At 37.0% G+C, this 17,527-nt stretch overlaps 1 protein-coding gene across 50 annotated transcripts in view; it reads left to right on the top strand.

The window, feature by feature from the left end:
* The window catches only part of MEF2C (myocyte enhancer factor 2C), a 177,141-nt gene that overhangs the window by 88,653 nt on the left and 70,961 nt on the right, over window positions 1-17,527 (top strand). For all 50 annotated transcript variants that reach the window (XM_054252121.2, XM_078365224.1, XM_078365213.1 and 47 more), the window contains one exon: window positions 6,626-6,829. In XM_054252121.2, the coding sequence (XP_054108096.1) occupies window positions 6,626-6,829 (204 nt within the window). The remainder of the gene's footprint in view (window positions 1-6,625; window positions 6,830-17,527) is intronic.

Genomic DNA, 17,527 nt, shown 5'->3' on the forward strand with positions numbered 1-17,527 from the left:
ACAATAACCCATGTGCCTCTTCACATAGGCATAACATTTATACCTTAGAAAATGTTTAGCATTTCACATTTAATTCTATTTTTTTCTGAGTTATACATTCCAGATTCTCTCAATTGTTGTTCATGCAAAATCGTTCTCCAACCCTACATCATCAGTCTGTTTACCATCCTACAGGTATTCTAATTTTGTCAGTGCCTTCTAAGATGTAACCCTCAGAACTGAATACACTACCAAAGATGGTTCTGACAAACAATAAGATCACTACGATAAGTAATTACCACTACAGAATACTATAACTTTAGATCCTTTCCCAAAAGTCCATAATTTTCTCCAACCTGAGCTTTTGTCATTGTTTTTAAAAATATGAATGTAGACTTTCAAATTACCTCCATTTGATTCATCTTGATTGTAACCCAGCTTTCTGAACGCTGTAGAAGGAGTTATAGATATAGATGCTATCACCTATTGAGTTCGCTCAAATACCCAAATTTATGTTGCATGCAGATCTAATAAGCCTGCCCTCCTACATCCCCTTCTAAACTAATGTTGCCTGGGATGGGAAAAGTACTGAACTCCATAGCACTTTACTAGAGACTTTCCATTAAATTTAACATTGGTCAATTAAGTCAGCCTAATTAATTATGGTTCATCAGCCATATTTAAAGCAGCAAAATTACTACCACCCAGTCTCCAATTGTGCATGAGGATTTTATCACTTTTCCAAATGCTTATTCTTTGAAAATCGGAACTCATCAGAAAGTTCAGTACATTTTTGCTGAACAAACTCAGTCATCCTGAACCCATGGATCCTTCCCATTCTCTCTGTATCCTGCGATTGTAAAATTAAATTTTTATCTTCAGACTTTTTCATCTTGCATGAGTCATCCAGGCTAGGGGTAAAAAAGAAAAAACTTTTCTCCGAACTTTTCTTGAAGTCTACAGCATATTTACATATATATGTATTTCTCTCCAGATGTCATTTACCTTCTTAATTATAAATTTCAACATGGCATAATTACTTTATCTTAAGATTTATGTAATAATCAGGTAAACTTTGTAGTAAAATAAAGGTGTATGTGTCCAAAATCTCTTATTTTTGAGAGATTAAATTATTTAAAAGGCAAGTAAAAAAGTATCTACTCTAACATAAAATTACATTGAAACATTCAGACTTCAAAATGGAGTATTTCCATTCCACATTCTACTCATTCAGCAAAGGTTCATTGAACGGCCCCTGGTCAGAGTCTGTGAGAGGCTTGAGGGAGGATTTTGGGGAATTCAAATTGGGCAGAAGGGAAAACTAATCTGCAACCAACTTTGTAATAGAGTAAGTCTGATAATAAGATTTGTAAGAAGTGCTGGAGTACTACAATGAGAAAGGAATGAGTTTTATCTGAATGTGACAAGGAAAGCCTTAAAGACAGTTGTTGGCATTTAAACTAAGCCTTGCAGCATGATGAGAGCATGCCAGTGGCCAGGTGGAAAGGGAGAGATGGGAGTAATACACAATCAGCTTTTACCACGTACAAGATTAGAAACGACCAGTAAGGTAGATTTCAATTCATACTCATCTTGACTGAATTTATGTCTACTATTATTTTTCTAGCTCAGTCTAGAGAAAAAGTTGGTCTGAAAACAGAAACTGAATTCACCCAACTCTAGATAAAAATACGAATTCACATTATTAGACATGACTGAAAATAAACTCTGTTGGCCAAGTCATGCATTTTGTTCCAAATAAAGAACATTCCTTTTAAGCGTTATGGAATTTTGACTTTTTTCTCCAGCCAAAGGAAGTGATATGAACAAGGGAGATATTATTTTATGTAATGGAAGCCACAGTACCTAGCACAAATGTCTGACGTAGAGAATGTTCAATAAATATTGCTTAGCATAATGTTTGATATGCAGAGAGTACTCCATTCTAATTCCTGTTTTTCTTCATACCTAATAGGTTCTAGAGCCATTATCAACATAAGATATATGATATCTTATGCTAGGATTTAAAACTCAGGGCCACTATAAAACTTAACATATCATCATCACATTTGGGGCTATTTAAAGATTCAAAAAGATAAAGAAAAACATAAAATAAAAAACTTACAGAGTAGTTCTGCTTTCTATGCTATATCACATATTAAGCCTGTTAATTAAATAACGCGTTGACTGATGTAAACACTGGAAAAGAGCGACTCTTTGCCTAACTACTGTGATAGCCTCTTTCTGCCTCACCTAAGGTTCCGAACATTCTATTTAAAATGAAATATGGACTTGTCCTCATTACAAACTATTATCAAGTTAAGAAAAATGTAATCATCACAATGCATTATTTAAGTATAAAAGCTCAGAAATGAAATCTTTGTCATTGAGTGGCATATTTTAAATGAAGAGTAATATCCCAGATCTCTTTAGAAAGCCTAATGCTTAAAAATAATTTTATCTAACTATGAACAATGAGAAAAAGCATTATAAGATACATTTTGAGTATGCTGTGAAGAATATGAACACAAGGCAGAATTAAATTTAGAGCAATTAAGAGTAGATTTTGAAGGTATTTTCTTGCATGCTTTAATACAGTCATCATTTCAGTTTGCAGTTTTAAATCGCAGAAGAAGCTATCTTCACTGACTTCTCTGACGGGTATTATTAAATAAGTATGCATTATCTAGCAGTCTATTTGGTTACACAAAAATTGAGGAGTGCTAAAAGTAAACACAAATAGTGACTTTAATGATATATCTGTACTGAAACGTACTTTGATCCTGAGTGTTGTAACGTGCAAAATTCTGAGGTCTGAGTACAACAGAAACCGTCCTGTGTTGAGACATTCCACATACAGTTTGTGGTCATGAAGTCTGATTAAAAGTGGTTTTAGATATATGAAAGTAGTCTGAATTAGTGCCTTCTGTATTGAATGTTTTCTGTAGCCTATTTTACTAAATAAAATGCCAATATGCAGGTATAGTTTCATATCAAAATTGCATCTAAAAGAAATATTAAAAGACATGTAGTACAGCTCTATATAATTGATGATTATGTTTTTTTATTCATTCCAAAAAGATAGTTTTCAGCCCATCCTTGATATCAATTATGACTCATCTGAATAAAACAGAATAAAAATTTCTAAAGTAATATGATAATCAGACATGAAAATAAAACACTAGCTATATTTCATCATAAGTACTTTAGAAAGATAATCAATAAAGATGAAATAGAAGGCAAAACACTGACAATTACAACAAAGAAGCTTTATCCAAGTTGAAATGTTAATAACATAACTGTGTAAATATTGACTAGTTGATATGGGCTAGTAAATACCTTATTTTCCAAAGGATGATCACTTCAGCTTTATCTTTCAATAGCTCAGCTCTATCTTTCTATCAATCATAATACCATCCTCAGCCATAATTGGTAGACTCTTCAAATCACCAAGACAAGCATATTTTGCTAGTTCTTTTTCTGTTAACTAAGAAAGTTGTGGGAAGTAATATTTATTGAGTACCTACTCTAAGCATTATACTCAATACGGTACATACATTATTGGATACAATCTCACCACAGCCCTAAGACTAGGTATAAATCTCTGTTTTACAGATGTGAAAAATCAAACTGAAATAACTTTATTCAGTGAGGCCAGGCAGGGTGGCTCATGCCTGTAATTCTTAGCACTCTGAAATGCTCAAAGTGGGAGGATTGCTTGAGCTCAGAAGTTTGAGACCAGCCTGGGCAGCATAGGGAAACCTGATTTCTACTAAAACATTTTTAAAAACATAAAAATAAAGCCAGACATGTTGGTGCATGCCTGTAGTTCCAGTTACTCAGGAGGCTGAGGCAGGAGGATCATTTGAGCCTGGGAAGTGGATGCTGCAATAAGCTATAGTAGTACTACTACACTCCGGCCTGGGTGACAGGGGGACACCTTGCCTCAAAAAAAGGAGGAGGAGGAGGAGGAGGAGAAGGAAGAGGAGGAGGAGAAGGAAGAGGAGGAGGAGAAGGAAGAGGAGGAGGAGGAGGAGGAGGAAGGGGAGGGGGAGGAGGAGGGGGAGGGGGAGGGGGAGGGGGAAGGAGAAGAAGAAATTAAGTGAATTTTGCAAGACTAGCAAATTCAGCATTCAGATTTAGGGTTCTTTGAATACAAACCCTGTGTTCTTTGCTTTCTACCATGCTACCTTCAATGCCAATGTGATAAAATAATATAATTATTATTAAGTAAAGAATAGATGTGTTGTTAAAAAGTTTTGTTTGTGAGTTGTCACAAAATTTTCATGGGAAAATTTACCACCTATATAACATACATCAACTTGAATGTCTCTAAAGACTTCATATTAGTTCATATCAGGTTTTTATACCACAGAGTTTTACCATATGCCACACATCTCTACTGGTCTAGGCACTGGAGATACAGTAGTGAGCAAAATACAGATGGCATATGCCCCTGTGGGACATGCCCTGTAGTGGAAGAAAGGTTAAACAGATCTCACAGGAAAATATACACATTTTTGTATATTTTTTATTTGGTATATTTTGAATATTTTTGTGTTTATTTTGCATATTTGAAAATATAAAATGTGATTGATAACATTTAGGAAAAATAAAAGGTAATAAGTAAAACAATAATTAACAAAATGTGGAGGAATGAGAAGACTGGGAGGTCAGGCTTTCTGTCTGCTAGCCCACAGTCTCTGCCAACATAAATCTATTTACGCGTGGGGGAGGATAGGGAGTGGGAGAGGGCAGGGGGGTGTTCTCTCTGAGGTTTCCAGTTTGGATAACTGGGTTTACAGTGTGATAGGGATTCCGAAAAGGGCAACAGATTCTAGACTGGAGATAACAAGGTTGAGCTCTGGAGAGGTTGAGATTCCAGGATGTTTAGACAGGTGTGTAACTAGAGGACATTCATTGGGTGTCTGGAGACGAAGAGAAATCTGAAGGGTAGGAATATGCAATTAGGAATTACATGCAGATCTGTGGTAGATAAAATGAGCTGGCCTCTACAAAGTGGGTTGGATTTGAAGGTAAGAAAAAAGTAAAAAGTTTAAATGGTTCCTTCTGAAAACAATAGTTTAATTAAGTAAATTAGCTTTTCCCAGAATATGTGTCTCAAAAACCTAGTTATGAAGAGTAATAGGAAGTACTCCTCAAAATAAAAAAAAAAAACATGCAAAGAAACAAATGGTCTGTCAGCAATAGGTTTCAAAAGCAGGTTGAACAAAGTTTAAAAGGTTTATAGCCTTTAATATACCAATGTCCCTCATTTTCCAAACCTATCAGGCCATTGAACTTTGCTCTTAAGGAGTATTTTATAGGATCAGTACTCTACAGAATACCTGCGGGGGAACACTGGACCATATAAAGATTTATAATTAAGAATGTTCATGCCTTTTCAGTAGCCAGACCGGGGCAACAAGCTATAGTTCAATTAAAAGAGGGTTGAAATTGGGAAGAGTGAAATACATTTTTGCCTTTGGTAGGATTGGCAGGTAGGAAGTTTTCAAAGCTAGGGAGAGGGAGCTGTTGTAGACAGCTCATCAGGAGAAAGACAGCAGGAAGAGTGAGGTTTTGCAGTTTGAGATGAATTGAGGAAGGAATGATTCCAGGCAGGGAGATCATCTAGGACAGGAAGCTGCTAGGCTGTCCAAAATTGAAGTGATAAGGACATGAGAGATAGAGTCGCCTGGGAAATAAGTGTGAACCTAAGAAATATTTTGAAGAAAGAAATTATGGATCTTGGTAATATATTAGATTAAAAGAAAAAAAAAAAGGTGGCATTGACAATACAGTTTCTGGCCTGAGAGAAGAAAGATATGCAGAAAAATGAAACCAAAACCCTAAGATTATTATGGCTAAGGACTTCCCAATGCCCTTTTGGGTTTCTAGGGTGTTGAACAATGAGAACACATGGACACAGGGAGGGAAGCATCACACACTGAGGTCTGTGGGGGGGAACAAGGGGAGGGACAGCTAGGAGTGGGGAGTTGGGGAAGGATAACTTGGGGAGAAATGCCAGATATAGGTGATGGGGAGGAAGGCAGCAAACCGCATTGCCATGTATGTACCTATGTAACAATCTTGCATGTTCTTCACATGCACCCCAAAACCTAAGATGCAATAGAAAATATATATATATTTTAAAAAAAGAAAAAGAATACAGCATTGTCTGAGAACACTGTTATATCCCTTCAAGTGTTTTCAATTAAATAACATGAGACTAAACAATTTTAAGACTTTTTTGAACACAGATCTAAAATGCAAAGTTCATAATGTCATATCCACTCTGCACATAGTCAAAAACAAGCTCCAAACTAATTAGTAATTGTGGAAGATGTTAACCATGCTGAAATTAATTTTTTTTTAAATCTTAACTTGCTCGAAGAAATATGACCACCTTCATTAAAATTCCCTTCATTAAATCTTGCATTTACAGTTTTACATTCAGCAACAAGCTAGAAATCACACATTTTCAAATGATAAGTAGAACTTAATTTTAGATTTATTTGTTTTCTTTCTAAATGTGTTAGTGCCTAAGGGCTCTGACAACTACACACCATTGTTTTGTGAAGAAAGAGAAAAAACCACACATGCATGAATACTTTTTTAAAAATCTCGGCTGCTTTCTGTTTTCCAGGTGACATTTACGAAGAGGAAATTTGGGTTGATGAAGAAGGCTTACGAGCTGAGCGTGCTGTGTGACTGTGAGATTGCGCTGATCATCTTCAACAGCACCAACAAGCTGTTCCAGTATGCCAGCACCGATATGGACAAAGTGCTTCTCAAGTACACGGAGTACAATGAGCCGCATGAGAGCCGGACAAACTCAGACATCGTGGAGGTGAGAGAGCATGCGTGGTGAGCCCCAGGCCTCCACAAGCCACGGGGTATTTAGACCTCCCCCGTCACACACACTTTCATAGTTCCACAGATAGACCCAGGATTATTAATCTATCTCAAGTCTTACTCCACTTTTTCCCTTCCCCTCAAAAGTTAGACTGAAACGGTGATAGAGACCATGTGGGATCTGGGCCTTGCCAGAAATCGAGTACCAGTGTCAAACGATTTGGCCCATCTTTTGCAAGTGATCATTGTCCACAGCTTCGTATCCAGACACCATGGTTGGAAACTCTGGCCAGGGAATAGCTCATCCACATTTTAAAGACTTCTTATCATTTCTTTTAGGTATGTAATAGTTTACCGGCATCCTCCAAAAAAAAAAAAAAAAAAGGTATTAAAAAATGAACTCACCCCAACCATACACTTTCAGTTTTTCCATTTATGTCTCTTCTTTCTAATTCATTATTCTGAATGCTTTCTTGCTGGAAGAGTAAAGGCAATTATTCTCCTAGAAATGTTTTTTCCTAAAAATTATATCATTTTATATATCTAGGAAAACTTAATTACACAGAATCAGAAATCAGATGAAAATGAATTTCTAAATGTTAGCTCAGTGTTTAATCAATGTCATATTTAAAAATTGTTTTATTGTGCCAAAAATAAATTAGCATGATGTTGAAAGTCAAAAATGTTTTGGATGTGTTAGCATAAGTAACATACCATACAGTTTGGCTGAAACTTTTTAAACGTTTTCAGCATCTATCCTTTTAAATACTTGTAGTACCCTTCATGAGCAATGACTAAGGCTATGAAACCAAGAAAAAAAAGAGGTATAATAAGAATGGTTCCCATCTGCCTGTTTTCTTCATCTATTTGTCTACTCTGACTTCCCTGCATTGTGCCTGCTTTCTCAGAATGAAAAGAAAATAAGTGTTTCAAAAGTACATGCTCAAGAGTCCGTTTGCCAGAGTACACATCATTCATGCCATTCCTTAGACCAGTTCCATATTGTGAGAAAATGTAGTGCTAATCCTGATCAAATTAATATGCCTCCCACATCCATCTCCCTTTTACCTGTTCAATTGTCTAAGACTAATTCTCTTTTTTTGCTTGTTTTTATTTGAAAGTTTTTGAGAAGTATTGAGCTTGATTATTTTATTTTATTTTTGCCTAACAAGGCCAGGGAAATAATTTCAGAGAAACAAAAGTGAATGATAAATAGACCTAGTGTGATATGTGGTTAAAATACTATGCATCGTTTTAGTTTTTCGTTGATAATTTGAATTGTGTGCTTGCCTTGATCTTGAAATTTAAGATCACTGATACAATTTACCTATGCATTTCAGATAGGTTTTTTATTCGCATATACATATAAATGTGAAAGTACAAAAATATGAAGGCGAACAGAGCTAGTTGTCAGATCTCATTGGTGTTGTGTGTGTGTGTGTGCGCTAATAAATATATAAAATAAATTCAAAAAACAAAACAACTGTTTACTCAAAACTCCATCTCATTACAAAAACCATTATAACAAAAGTCAGGGTAACAAGAACTTGAGTTGCAATTTATCATTAGATTAGAGCTGTTCTAGTCCTTAATGTGGTGTGAAATGCAGTAGAACCATAATGAGCCAACTGAAAATATGTTGGCTTCTAAAATTTGCTTTCTTAAAGGAATTTAAAACCTAGAAAATTCATCTTCTGGGGCTTTTTCTTAGGAATATACTATATGACTTGCAACTTAAAACTTCTTATGTTGGGTGTGGTGGCTCATGCCTATAATGCCAACAGTTTGGGAGGCCTCGGTAGGTGGATTGCCTGAGCTCAGGAGTTTGAGACCAGTCTGCGTAACATGGCAAAACTCCATCTCTGCAAAAAATACGAAATTAGCCAGGCGTGGTGGCGTGCATGTGTGGTCCCAGCTACTTGGGGGACTGAGGCGGGAAGATGGCTTGAGCCTAGGAAGTCAAGGCTGCAGTGAGCCTCGATTGTGCCTCTGCACTCCAGTCTGAGTGACAGAGCGAGACCTTGTCTCTTTAATAACAACAACCAAAAGAAAACCCACTTCATATATTGTATGAAAACTTTATATTTTTGACAGGTCAGATATTTGAAAGTCAGACTTCTTTAAAAGCCACGAAAAGAGCCCTGGGTTAAGACTCATTGGTTTTCTTTTGAATCCTTGTCTTGCACTTTTGTGCTGTGTGATGAGTTGAGTACCTCTCTGGGCTGAAGTTTTTTCATCTCAAAAATAAAGGCACTGAATTTCATAGTGCTTTGCAAGATTATACTTTTTTTTTTAAGTAGTACTTGTAAAACAAGAGTAAAGCACCGGCTCCATTTTCTTAACATCAATAGTTAAATCTCTGAATCTTTCCAAAAGAAACTTCGAGGCTCCTGGGCCAAATCTAGAGATTCAATGGTTCAATTATTTGGATGACCATAACTTGGAAGTCTAACACATTGTGGGTCCATCCTGTTCGACTCCCTGAATCACACATTCTTCACATATTTGGCTTTTCCACATTTTATTAATAACAGAGATCATGGAAAAAGAAGTAAGGTGGAACCGCTAAGCTTAATAAAATTTACATCACCTTGGCATGGAGTATTTTTCAAAGTGCTGATCACTGAAATTAAGATACTTGGTGGAGAAGAGGGCAGCTGGATTGGAAGTTGCATTTATAAAAAGTTCCCCAAGTGATTCTTAGACACACTAAATTTGAAAACCTCTGCAGCACTAGTACATAAATTGTGTTGGAGGCCAAGGACCTATGATGCATCAGGGACTTGAATTCAGTCTTAGAGTGCATCTAACATAAAGTTGAAAGTTAAGATCGTTTACTACTCCTGGGTAAAATTTTAAATCCTATTTATTTTAATTTAATGGGATACATTTAACTGAGTAAGTTTAATGAGGGGCATAATATATTTCACGAAGGGTCATTAGTTTTATATTTCCCATTTGGACTATTACCCCTCTCCCTTAACCTTCTAAAAACAGTTTACTCACAAGAAGAAAAGATATGGGGAGAGAGAGAAATAATATAATTTCCAACATTTAAACTGAAATACAAATTTCTGGGCCATACCAGAGTACTGCTACAGGGTCAAAGGAAATTGTGCAGTGAGTGGGTGTTGAACAAGATTCCTTCTTTTAGCTAAAAAGCTCTGCATAATTATCATGTCCTTGCTTGATAATTAGCACGACTGCAACAATGGCACAAAGACTCACAAAGGCGTAACAGACAGACTGAGATCTTTTTTTTTAGTATTATTATATTATAATGCAACTTGAATATCTGTTTAGATACAATATATAAATATGCCAGATTTAGTAAATGTGTTAAATTTTTAATCTATTGGTTAAAAAAACAAAAATAGTTATAGTATTAAAAGCACTTCCTTTGAAGAAAGTCCATTTTACTTAACTCTGCAACAACTATACTGGGATAGTTACCCAAAATGCTAGCTTCTGAGACTGGTGAAATTCAGCTGGGAATCAGATAGCATTAAGGAACTGCCCCTTCACTGCTTCTTCACTAGCTCCACTCCTCGTTCTCTTAGCTGTCTAAGAGAGCAAATCCTACCAGTTTATGTAGGGCTCTCTTCCTGGAAGAAGATGTGATTGTTGAGTACTTCAGGATGATCTGAAGATGCAGATGCCACAGGACATGCTTCACTTAGCAATGATTTAGCAAGCTCCACTCCTGCTCAGCACTGTGAAAGAGACTCTGAAACAGCAGGAGACAGGCATTCTTGTTAAGGATGTAAAACATATATGCAACAATCAGCTTGGAAACAATTGGACAGCAAAGGAACAATAACCTATTAATGCAGCATAAGTTGCTGAAATGAAAGCATAGGCTAAACAATTCAACAGAACTTATTCAGCCAGGTCAGGTGTTTTGCCAGAGCATTCCAGGTGATCCTTGGAGTGGCAGGACTCTCCCAGACAGGTTACCTCCATATCCAGGACATGTTTTGTAACCACAAAACCCATATGGGAGTATCACTTAGCACCCAGCCAGGAAGGACTCTCTCATCCCCTCGGTGAACTCAGTGATTCTAATGAACTACTCATTCAGTCTGGGCCCACATTCCAGTGACTAAGTGTGGAAGGGGAATAAAACACAAGACCCTTTGCTGCTCTCTAGGAAACTCAGAGATGGATATAACTCCTGCAGAAAAAAACTTTTGATTCACAACTCTCTCAATAGAGGATGCTTGACTTTTCTTTTTAGAGGCAAGAATGTGTGTGTGTGTGTGTGTGTGTGTGTGTGTGTGTGTGTGGTGTGTATGAAAGAGAGACAGAAAGAGAAAAAGGTGGGGGGAGACAGAGAGAGAAGATGAGACATGAGAAAGAGAGAGAGAGAGGATATTTATCTGAAATTTTATTTATTTTAAATTATATTTGCTGTCACCTGAATCCTGACTTCTGTTTTGATTTAGAGACATCAAAGAACAGTTGCTGCAGCAAAGTGTTTTCTGCACAGTAATAATTAAGGCCTAAATTGGGATGGGAAAAACCTTAAAATAGTTTATAACTTGTATAGCTACACAATGCTGATGAAAGTTATCAACAAGCTAAGTGCCCTTACATAGTTTGGTGAAAATTACTGAGTACAATTTTTGTTGAAAAGCAAATGCAGCAAATAGCAAAACTAAACTTCCTTACAAACTCAGTATCACAAAATTTGGAAATGGATGTAAATGTGAAAATATGTCTACTTTACTTGAGCATTCATTATATCTAATTAGCTTCTAATTTTATACTTATAAAAATATACATGTAAAACTGCTGTAGCCAGACTGCCTCTCTAAATTCCTCCTCTCTGGGCAGGACATTTCTGAAAGAAAGGCAGCAGCCCAATCAGGGGCTTATAGATAAAACTCCCCTCTCCCTGGGACAGAGCACCTGGGGGAAGGGGTAGCTTTGGGCACAGCTACAGCAGACTTAAACGTTCCTGCCTGCTGGCTCTGAAGAGAGCAGCTGATCTCGCAGCACAGTACTCAAGCTCTGCTAAGGGACAGACTGCCTCCTTAAGTGGGTCCCTGACTGCCGTGCCTCCTGACTGGGAAACAATTCCCAACAGGGGTCAATAGACACCTCATACAGGAGAGCTCCAGCTGGCATCTGGCAGGTGCCACTCTAGGGAACCAGCTTCCAGAAGAAAGAACAGACAGCAATCTTTGCTGTTCTGCAGCTTCTGCTGGTGATACTCCAGCAGACCTAGAGCAGAGGGGCCTGACTGTTAGAAGGAAGACTAACAAACAGAAATCAATAGCATCAACATCAACAAAAAGAGTGTCCACACAAAAACCCCATGTGAAGGTCACCAACATCAAAGACCAAAGGTAGATAAATCCATGAAGATGAGGAAAAACCAGTACAAAAAGTCTGAAAATTCCAAAAACCAGAATACCTCTTCTCCTCCAAAGGATCACAACTCCTCATTAGCAAGGGAACAAAACTGAATAGAGAATGAGTTTGACAAATCAACAGAAGTAGGCTTCAGAAGGGGAGTAATAACAAACTCCTCTGAGCTAAAGGAGCATGTTCTAACTCAGGACAAGGAAGCTAAGACCTTGAAAAAAGGTTAGAGAAATTGCTAACTAGAATATCCAGTTTAGAGAAGAATATAAATGACCTGATGGAGCTGAAAAACACAGCACAAGAACTTTGTGAAGCATACACAAGTGTCAATAGCTGAATCGATCAAACAGAAGAAAGGATATCAGAGATTGAAGATCAACTTAGTGAAATAAAGTGTGAAGACAAGATTTAAAGAAAAAGGCATGAACAAAGCTTCCAAGAAATATGGGACTATGTGAAAAGACCAAACCTATGTTTGATTGGTGTTCCTGATTTGGAACACCAAATCAGAAAACACTCTTCAGGATATTATCCAGGAGAATGTCCCAACCTAGCAAGAGAGGCCAACATTCAAATTCAGGAAATACAGAGAACACCACAAAGATACTCCTCAAGAAGAGCAACCCCAAGACACATAATTGTCAGATTCACCAAGGTTGAAATGTAGGAAAAAATGTCAAGGGCAGCCAGAGAGAAAGGTTGGGTTACCTACAAAGGGAAGCCCATCAGACTAACAACAGATCTCTCTGCAGAAAACCTACAGACCCAAAGAGAGTGGGTGCCAATATTGAACAGTATTAAATAAAAGAAGCCCCAGAATTTCATATCTAGCCAAACTAATCATAAGTGAAGGAGAAATAAAATCCTTTACAGACAAGCAAATACTGAGAGATTTTGTCACCACCAGGCCTACCTTACAAGATCTCCTAAAGGAAGAGCTAAATATGGAAAGGAAAAACTGGTACCAGCCACTGCAAAAACATACCAAATTGTAAAGACCATCACACTATAAAGAAACTGCATCAATTAACAGGCAAAATAACCACCTAGCATCATAAAGACAGGAGAAAATTCACACATAACAATATTAACCTTAAATGTAAATGGGCTAAATGCCCCAATTGAAAGACACAGACTGGCAAATTGGATAAAGAGTCAAAACTTAGACTCCCACACAATAATAATAGGAGACCTTAACACCCCATTGTCAATGTTAGACAGATCGACGAGGCAGAAAATTAGCAAGGATATTCAGGAGTTGAACTCAGCTCTGGACCAAGTTGACAGAAAATTAGTAAGGATATTCAGGAGTTGAACTCAGGACCAGGTGGACCTAATGGACATCTACAGAACTCTCCACCCCCAAATCCACAGAAAAAACATTTTTCTCAGCACCACATCACACTTACTCTAAAATTGACCACATAAATACATATGCACCCAATATAAGAGAACCTGGCTGCATAAAGAAAGTTCTTAGAGACCTACAAAGAGACTTAGATGCCCATACAATAATAGTAGGAGACTTTAACACCCCATTGTCAATGTTAGACAGACCAACAAGACAGAAAATTAGTACGGATATTCAGGAGTTGAACTCAGCTCTGTAGACTTAATAGAGCTACAGAACTCTCTAGCCCAAATCCACAAAATATACATTCTTCTCAACACCACATCACACTTACTCTAAAATTGACCACATAATTTGAAATAAAACACTCCTTAGCAAGTGCAAAAGAACTGATATCATTAAAAAAACAGTCTCTGAGACTACAACACAATCAAATTAGAACAGAATTAAGAAACTCGCTCAAAACGGCAATACTACATGGAAATTGAACAACCTGCTCCTGAGTGACTACTGGGTAAGTAATGAAATGAAGGCAGTAATAACTACGTTCTTTGAAACCAATGAGAATAAAGACACAACATACCAGAATCTCTGGAACACAGCTAAAGTAATGTTTACAGAGAAATTTATAGCACTAAATGCCTACAGGAAAACAGGAAAGATCTAAAATCAACACCCTAACATTACAATGAAAAGATCTAGTAAAGCAAGAACAAACAAATTCAAAAGCTAGCAGATGACGAGAAATAACTAAGATCAGAGTAGAACTGAAGGAGATACAGAGACACAAAAAAAAACCTTCAAAAAATCAATGAATCCAGGAGCTGGTTTTTTTTTAAAATATCTACAAAATAGACCACTAGCCAGACTAATAAAGAAGAAAAACTAGAAGAATTAAATAGACACGATAAAAAATGATAAAGAAGATATCACCACCACTTCTACAGAAATAAAAACTACCATCAGAGAATACAACAAACACCTCTGTGCAAATAAACTAGAAAATCTACAGGAAGTGGATAAATTCATGGACAAATAAACCCTCCCAAGACTAAACCAGGAAGAAGTCGAATTCCTGAATAGACCAATAACAAGTTCTGAAATTGAGACAGTAATTAATAGCCTACCAAAAAAGCCCAGGACCAGATGCATTCACAGCTGTATTCTATCAGAGTTGCATGGAAGAGCTGGTACCATTCCTTCTAAAACTATTCCAAACAATAGAAAAAGAGGGATGCCTCCCTAACTCATTTTATGAGGACAACATCATCCTGATACCAAAACCTGGCACAGACATAACAAAAAAAAAGAAAATTTCAGGCAGTATCCCTGATGAACACCAATGCAGGAAGCCTCAATAAAATACTGGCAAACCGAATCCAGCAGCACATCAAAAAGCTTATCCATCACAATCAAGTTGGCTTCATCTCTGGGATGCAAGCCTGGTTAGACATACACAAATCAATAAATGTAATCCATCACATAAGCATAACCAATGACAAAAACATATAATATCTCAAGAGATGCAGAAAAGGCCTTTGATAAAATTCAACACCTCTTTATGCTAAAAGCTCTCAATAAACTAGGTATCGATGGAATGTATCTCAAAATAATAAGAGCTATTTATGACAACCCCACAGCCAATATAATACTGAATGGGTAAAATCTGGAAGCATTTCCTTTGAAAGCCAGCACAAGACAAGTATGCCCTCTTTCACCACTCCTATTCAAGATAGTATTGGAAGTTCTAGCCAAGGCAATCAGGCAATAAAAAGGAATAAAGGGCATTCAAATAGGAAGAGGGAAAATGAAATTGTCTCTGTTTGCAGATGACCACGAGTGCATATTTAGAAAACCCCATCATCTCAGCCCAAAACCTCCTTAAGCTGATAGGCAACTTCAGTAAAGTCTCAGGATACAAAATCAATGTGCAAAAATCACAAGCATTCCTATACACCAATTACAGACAAACAGCCAAATCATTAGTGAACTCCCATTCACAATTGCTACAAAGAGAGTAAAATACCTAGGAATACAACTTACAAGGGATGTGAAGGACCTCTTCAAGGAGAACTACAAACCACTGCTCGAGTAAATAAGAGAGGACCCAAACAAATGGAAAAACATTCTATGCTCATGGACGGGAAGAATCAATATCGAGAAAATGGCCATATTGCCCAAAGAAATTTATAGATTCTGTGCTATTCCCATCAAGTTACCATTGACTTTCCTCACAGAATTAGAAAAAAACTACTTTAAATTTAATATAGAACCAAAAACGAACTTGTAGAACCAAGACAGTTCTTATCAAAAAGAACAAAGCTGAAGACATCACACTACCTGACTTCAAACCACACTACAAGTCTACAGTAATCAAAACAGCATGGTACTGGTACCAAAACGGATATATAGTCCAATGGAACAGAATAGAGGCCTCAGAAATAACACCACACATCTACAACCATCTGATCTTTGACAAACCTGACAAAAACAAGCAATGGGGAAAGGATTCCCTATTTAATAAATGGTGTTTGGAAAACTGGCTAGCCATATGCAGAAAACTGAAACCGGACCCCTTTTTTACACCATACACAAAAATTAACTCAAGATGGATTAAAGATTTAAATGTAAGACCTAAAACCATAAAAATCCTTGAAGAAAATGTAGGCAATACCATTCAAGACATAGGCCTGGGCAAAGACGTCATGACTAAAACACCAAAAGCAATGGCAACAAAAGCCAAAATTGACAAATGGGATCTAATTAAACCAAAGAGTTTCTACCCAGCAAAAAGAACTATCATAAGAATGAGCAGGCAACCTACAGAATGGGAGAAAATGTTTGCAATCTACCCATCTGATAAAGGGCAAATATCCAGAATCTACAAAAAACTTAAACAGATTTAGGAGAGAAACAAACAAACAATCTCATCAAAAAGTGGGCAAAGGATATGAACAGGCAGTTCTCAAAAGAAGACATTCATGCAGCCAATAAACATATGAAAAAAAGCTTATCATCACTGGTCATTAGAGAAATGCAAATCAAAACCGCAATGATATGCCATCTCACACCAGTTAGAATGGCTATCATTAAAAACTCAGGAAAGAACAGATGCTGAAGAGGTTGTAGAGAAATAGGAACACTTTTACACTGTTGGTGGGAATGTAAATTAGTTCAACTACTGTGAAAGACAGTGTGAGGATTCCTCAAGGATCTAGAACCAGAAATGCCACTTGACCCCAGCAATCCCATTACTGGGTATACCCAAAGGATTATAAAACATTTTACTATAAAGTCACATGCACACCTATGTTTATTGCAGCACTATTCTAATAGCAAAGACTTGAAACCAACTCAAATGCCCATCAATGATAAACTGGGTTAAGAAAATGTGGCACATATATACCATGGAATACTATGCAGCCATAAAAAAAGATGAGTTCATGTCCTTTGCAGGAACATGGATGAAGCTGGAAACCATCATTCTCTTCAACCTAACACAGGAACGGAAAACCAAATACCACATGTTCTGATTCATAAGTGGGAGTTGAACAATGAGAACACATGGACACAGCAAGGGAAGCATCACACACCAGGGCCTGTCGGGGGGTCAGGGGGAAGGGGAGAGATAGCATTAGGAGAAGTAGCTAGTGTAAATGATGAGTTGATGGGTGCAGCAAACCACGATGGCACGTGTACACCTATGTAACAAACCTGCACATTCTGTACATGTATCCCAGAACTTAAAGTATAATAATATATATACAGATGTACAAAATTATTTTTATGTGTGCTATACAGATACATATTATACAAGGAAACTTTCTTAAAAGAAAAACCCACACTAACTTACCTGATCACTTGCAGATTTTCTTTCTTTTAGTCATTAATTGAATAAAAATTTGTTGAATTCCTGTTCTGTGTTACATGCTGTGAAATGCCTGGAGATACAGATATAACTAAGGCTCCTCA

Source organism: Callithrix jacchus, chromosome 2, assembly GCF_049354715.1.
Source record: "Callithrix jacchus isolate 240 chromosome 2, calJac240_pri, whole genome shotgun sequence".
Lineage (NCBI taxonomy): Eukaryota > Metazoa > Chordata > Mammalia > Primates > Cebidae > Callithrix > Callithrix jacchus.